General features: G+C 63.3%; 1 protein-coding gene across 1 annotated transcript in view; it reads right to left on the minus strand.

Moving 5' to 3' along the window:
- Ncln (nicalin) overlaps positions 1-2,752 on the minus strand; it is a 12,019-nt gene extending 9,267 nt beyond the window's left edge. The window contains 3 exon segments of the mRNA XM_033759617.1: positions 18-162; positions 500-710; positions 2,580-2,752. Coding sequence (XP_033615508.1) covers positions 18-162; positions 500-710; positions 2,580-2,752 — 529 coding nt within the window.
- Between the last annotated feature and the right edge of the window lie 2,063 nt (positions 2,753-4,815).

Here is a 4,815-nt window from a genome sequence, read left to right on the forward strand (position 1 = left end):
CCCTTGGCCACACCCACCTTCGGCGGCGGAGGCCGAGCCCTGGGAAGCCGAGGCGGCCTGGGTCTGCTCGTAGATGGACAGCAGGGCCTCGTCCTCCACGGCGAAGTACACGGGGACAATGGTCTCCATGGCCAGCATCTCGGGCTCAATCTCCATGAATTGCTGTAGGAAAAGGGTGCTCAGGAGGCGCTGAGCGGGGAGCCCCCACTCCTCCGCCGTGACACCCTCCCCCCGATTCATTCTGTGGGGCTCCCTTGGGCGCCGTGCACCCTGGGGCTGGGCTGTTCTCTGTGAGGTGTCCTGGGCGCCGCAGGTGCTGAGCAGCGGCCCTGGCCTCCATCCACCCCAAACCTCTCGTCCGACTCCGTCCTGGGGCAGAGCATCAGGGATGACGCGAACGGGCACCCCCGCTTCCACAGGGCACAGGGCTCAGAGAGGTGAAGCACCCTGCCCAAGGACATGCAGCTGCCTAGGAATCCAAGTGAGGGGCACCACGCACCCGGACGACGTCCTGGGGCACCGCGGCCATGGCCCGCGGCAGGATGATGACCACGGCTCCCGCCGACTGCCGCAGCGCCTTCTGGTACTGTGCGTAGGAGAAGTCCACCAGCCGCATGAGCACGCAGCGGCGGCTCAGCACGTCCGCGTCCACCGTGCGCGCCTCCGTGTTGAGCACTGCGTTCCGCGTGCCTGCGGGAGAGCCAGGGTCACTTCGGGCAGGCGTGGCCTTGAGCGCTGGCCCGCGTGCACGCCTCCCACGTTGTCACCCACACGTCCCGTACAACCCACGCTCCGCCACGGGCCCGGGCCCACGGCGACCCCGCCAGCCTGACCTTGAGGCTCTACTGAAAGTGACCAGGGTCATCCACACAGTCACAGCCCCAAGGACCAGGGACGGGGCGCCAGTGTCCTGCAGCCTCTTCCAGCTGGACTAGCCTTCCTGGCGGCTCCCCAGTGTGGCTGTGCACCAGGACTTTTTCCTTCTCCAGTACTGGGGGCTGAACCCAGGTCTCTGCGCTGAGCTCCACCCCAGCCCTCATTTCATGAGACAAGGTCTTTCTAAGGTCTAAGTCCCTACGCTGCCCAGGATGGGCTCCACCTTGTGACCCTCCTGCCTCAGCCTCCTGAAGAGCTGAGATGACAGGCGCATGGCAGCAGGCTCAGCTCCGGACGTTATTCAGACTGTGGTGGCCGGATGTGGCCTGTGCTGTACCCAGCCCTTGTCCTTGAGTAGTGAAGCCCAACCCTTTCAGCTCCAGGGGCTGCTTTTGTGGAAGACAGTTTGTCCAGACAGGAGGGAGGGCTTTAGTCGCTTTCTTGTCTGGTACCTGTCTGAGGTACATGGTATTTCCACGCCCCGGGCCAGGGTCACCACCTCAGACCCTCCTCGGGACACTGCACTAGATTCTTGTCCCAGGTCCGAGCCCTGCACCACAGGGTGACACGAGGACACGGGACAGGCCCCTTGGCCACATTCCCTTACAGCTCCGAGGGACCGTGGACGTTGGAGTTCTCCAGTCAGTGTGGGGGCTAGGGTACAATGACAGAGCCACCCTGCAGCGTCTCTAGGGCATGGCCGGGACTGCTCTCTCAGGGGCTGAGCAGCGCAGGCGGGGTGGATGGTGACAGTGGGCCGTGCAGCACCCATGGGAGCCCTTCAGTGCTACTGGCGGGGGAGTCACAGCCCTGGGACACGCTCAAGGGTCCCATGCCCAGGAGGAACTTGACAGGCCTGAGCCAGGGCTCCCGATACCTAGGGACTCTCAGGGACCTGGGCCCTGCCTCCAGAGTGCTCATCTGCCCCTTGCTGGTCTCAGGCCCTAGGATCCATTTGCTTATGTGGCTCCCACGTCTCTCATGGCTACAGACCCCTAGCATCGACCACTACTGCTCTCCACCAACACCAGGAAGGTGGGAAATGAACGTGAGCCAAAGCCTCCCAAGGTCCCCACGAAGGCCCCCGACACCCTGGGTCCCCTGGCACTGTGGACACGGGGTCCAGGTCCTCTGTGAGGTTATTCCAGGCACTGCAGGTGCTGAGCAGTGTCCCCGGCCTCCACCTGCTCCCCCTCATGCCGGACACAGACGTCCAAATACGACCCCCCATGTTCTTGAGGAAGAGAATCACCAGCAGGAGACCTCTGCTGTGCCCTGCACACCCTCCCTGCCCTTCTGGGAGCTGAGAAAGAGCCCAAGAACCAGAGGGAAGTGAGCCCTGGCTTCCCACAGGGCAGCAGGCCCGGGTGGCACGAGACAGACCTCAGCACTCCACAGACTGCGGGTGTCCTGTGGGCAGAGCAGGCACAGAGGGACAGGATGGCCCAGGACAGCTGCCGCCAGGGGTCTGGCCGACACGGAGGCTGTCCCGCAGCGTCACAGGGACGGACACTCACTGGCTCCAGGATCCCTAGGACTCACATCTGGGTCTCACTGCATTGGCCCGAGGCCTGAGGACGAACGAACATGCACTTTCTTTCTACCTTGTTCACTTCTGGGGCCGGTGGGCAGCTTCCTGTGAGACTCAGCCTCCCTGAGCCCTAGAGCCACACTGCAGACGGCAGGCCACACAGCGAACCCACCCACGCTCCAGTACACTGTAGCCGGGCCCCTCGGCACCCCGCTTAGTGATGCTGCACACAGACCTGGGGCCACGTAAGGTGGCTCCCGGAGGGCGCGGGGCCCCCAGTCCGTGACATCGGTCACCCCCACTGAGGAGTTCCTGCTCAGGCCTGGCGCACAAGTCTTTCTCCATTTTCCAGCACCAGCTGTCTAGGAAGCAAGTGGTGGAGGCCACTGGGGAGGAGACAGTTTCAGGGACCCAGGACAAGGACAGAGCAGCACAGCCCTGGTGTCCTTGGCCTCCCACGGGTGGCTCAGATGCCACCTCATCCTTGAGGGTCACTGCTGGGCCTACGTGTGCCTCCCGACCGACCTGAGCACTGAGGGCAGGGTTGCAGCCCGCTCTGTCCTGGACAGGAGGGTGGGCCCAAGGCACCCAGCCAAACACAGGCAGCCCGCCCAAGGCCCCCCGAAGTCACTGCACCTGAACACGTGCTGCCAGTTCCCCTAACGGACTGGACCTGGATAAGGGGTCCCATTTCCGTCAAGGGTCAGCAGGTTGTGAAAGCAGCCAGGGGTGGAGGGGCGTGGCTGTGCGCCAAGAAAACTTTATTGACAACCCCAGAGGGAGGGCCGCGTGGGCCCCCCACCAAGGTATAAAAAGGGGGCAGCTTCCCAGCTCACGGGCTCCTCCAGTCCTGACCCCAACCCACCCTGACCCTTAGTGGGACAGCACTCCACACCGAGGGACGCGCAGCGCACGAAACAAACCATACGGGGAGGGGCCGCAGAGAGAGGAGGGACAAGAGTCACCCGGCAGGACAGCTGGGCAGGGGCTTTGTACCAACGCCCCGGTACCTCCCACTCTGCCAGCCCACTGGGTTTCTCAAGAGGAGCCAAAGGAAGTTGGGCAAGGAGCACCTGTCAGCAAGGGCTGAGCAGAGGGGCCGAAGGGGTGGGGAGCCCCAGGGCAGGCAGTGAAGACATCAGGAAAATGACTTAGGACTGCCTCACCTCACCCTGTACACAGGCGGCGTCTGAAGGGAGCAGGACCTTTGCCTCCCTAGGTGAGACAGGTGGCCCCCATGAGCCCCTCTGTCACCACATAAGGCCAGCGGCTTCTGCCTTTCCCATCAGGAAAAATGAAAAGGAGACCGGGAAGGGGGACCACGGGAGGGGGGAAAAAGGGGCGCAAATGATACGGAAGCCCAGGGAGGACCAAGACAAAGACCCACAAACTCTCTGGGGGGCAAGAAGAGGGGACATCGTCTGCCTGCCCGCCCCACCCTGGCTCACTCCAGCTGCCAGGTGCTGGAGGCAGCCTGGGGGTACCAGGGTGGCGGGTGGCTGACTGGAAGTCCCAGAGGGGCGTGTGGTCTAGAGACTGGCCTTTCCCACCAGACTGCCCCGGAAAGAGCCCCAGAGCTCCCAGGCTGTGCCGCGCTGCTGGGTATCTGCAAGTGACGCTTTGTGGCTGGCGCTTACTACAATCAAACAGCTCTAAACTCCCTGTCCCTCAGCAGCAGGCGGCTCTCACGTGGCACTGGAAAGACACAGAACACGATCCTGTGGCAGTGCCACTACTGACAGCCCCCACCCGAAGGTGCCAAACAGCTGGTCACAAGGTGCTCCAGCCTTGGGGGCTCCTGGCCCCCCACGTCCACCCCTCCGGAGCCTGGGCCCTGGGTTTACACCACCTTTCTAACCCAGGGTCCGCTTGGAGCCAGGTGTTCTCTGTGGGGCGTTCTGGGCACTGCAGGGTGCTGAGCAGCATCCCTGAGCTCCACCCGCTCCATGCCAGGACCCCCTCAGTTGTGACAGCTTCCCATGTGCCAGTGTGGCCTGAGCTGACAACCATTGCTCTAAACAACCCAACTCAGAGCAAAGTGGAATCAGAGGGCCCATCGGGATCCAGTTCCAGAGACTGGGGCTCTCTAAAGGTCTGGCCAAAGCGGTGCGGAGGACTCAGGCTGGGCCTGCAGTTCCAACACGGAGGCCCAGCCAGAAGCCTGTGGCCCAGAACCGTAGGGACCAGACAGATGTGCACAAGGGACTTCTTTACAGGGAGGTCACAGTCTGAGGTTAGGGACTCACGAAGGCCAGGCCAGGAGGGAGACAAACCAGAGACCAAGAGGTTCTGGGGTAGGAGACACAGTCAAAAACCTGGTCACTGGGGTCAGCACCAGGACAGGGGCGCGGACAGCAGGGCAGGGAGGGATGCAGGCCTGGGGACTCTGGGGTGGGGGCTGAGCCGCG

This window comes from Fukomys damarensis, unplaced genomic scaffold (assembly GCF_012274545.1).
Source record: "Fukomys damarensis isolate Sample0158 unplaced genomic scaffold, DMR_v1.0_HiC HiC_scaffold_37, whole genome shotgun sequence".
NCBI classification, from domain to species: domain Eukaryota; kingdom Metazoa; phylum Chordata; class Mammalia; order Rodentia; family Bathyergidae; genus Fukomys; species Fukomys damarensis.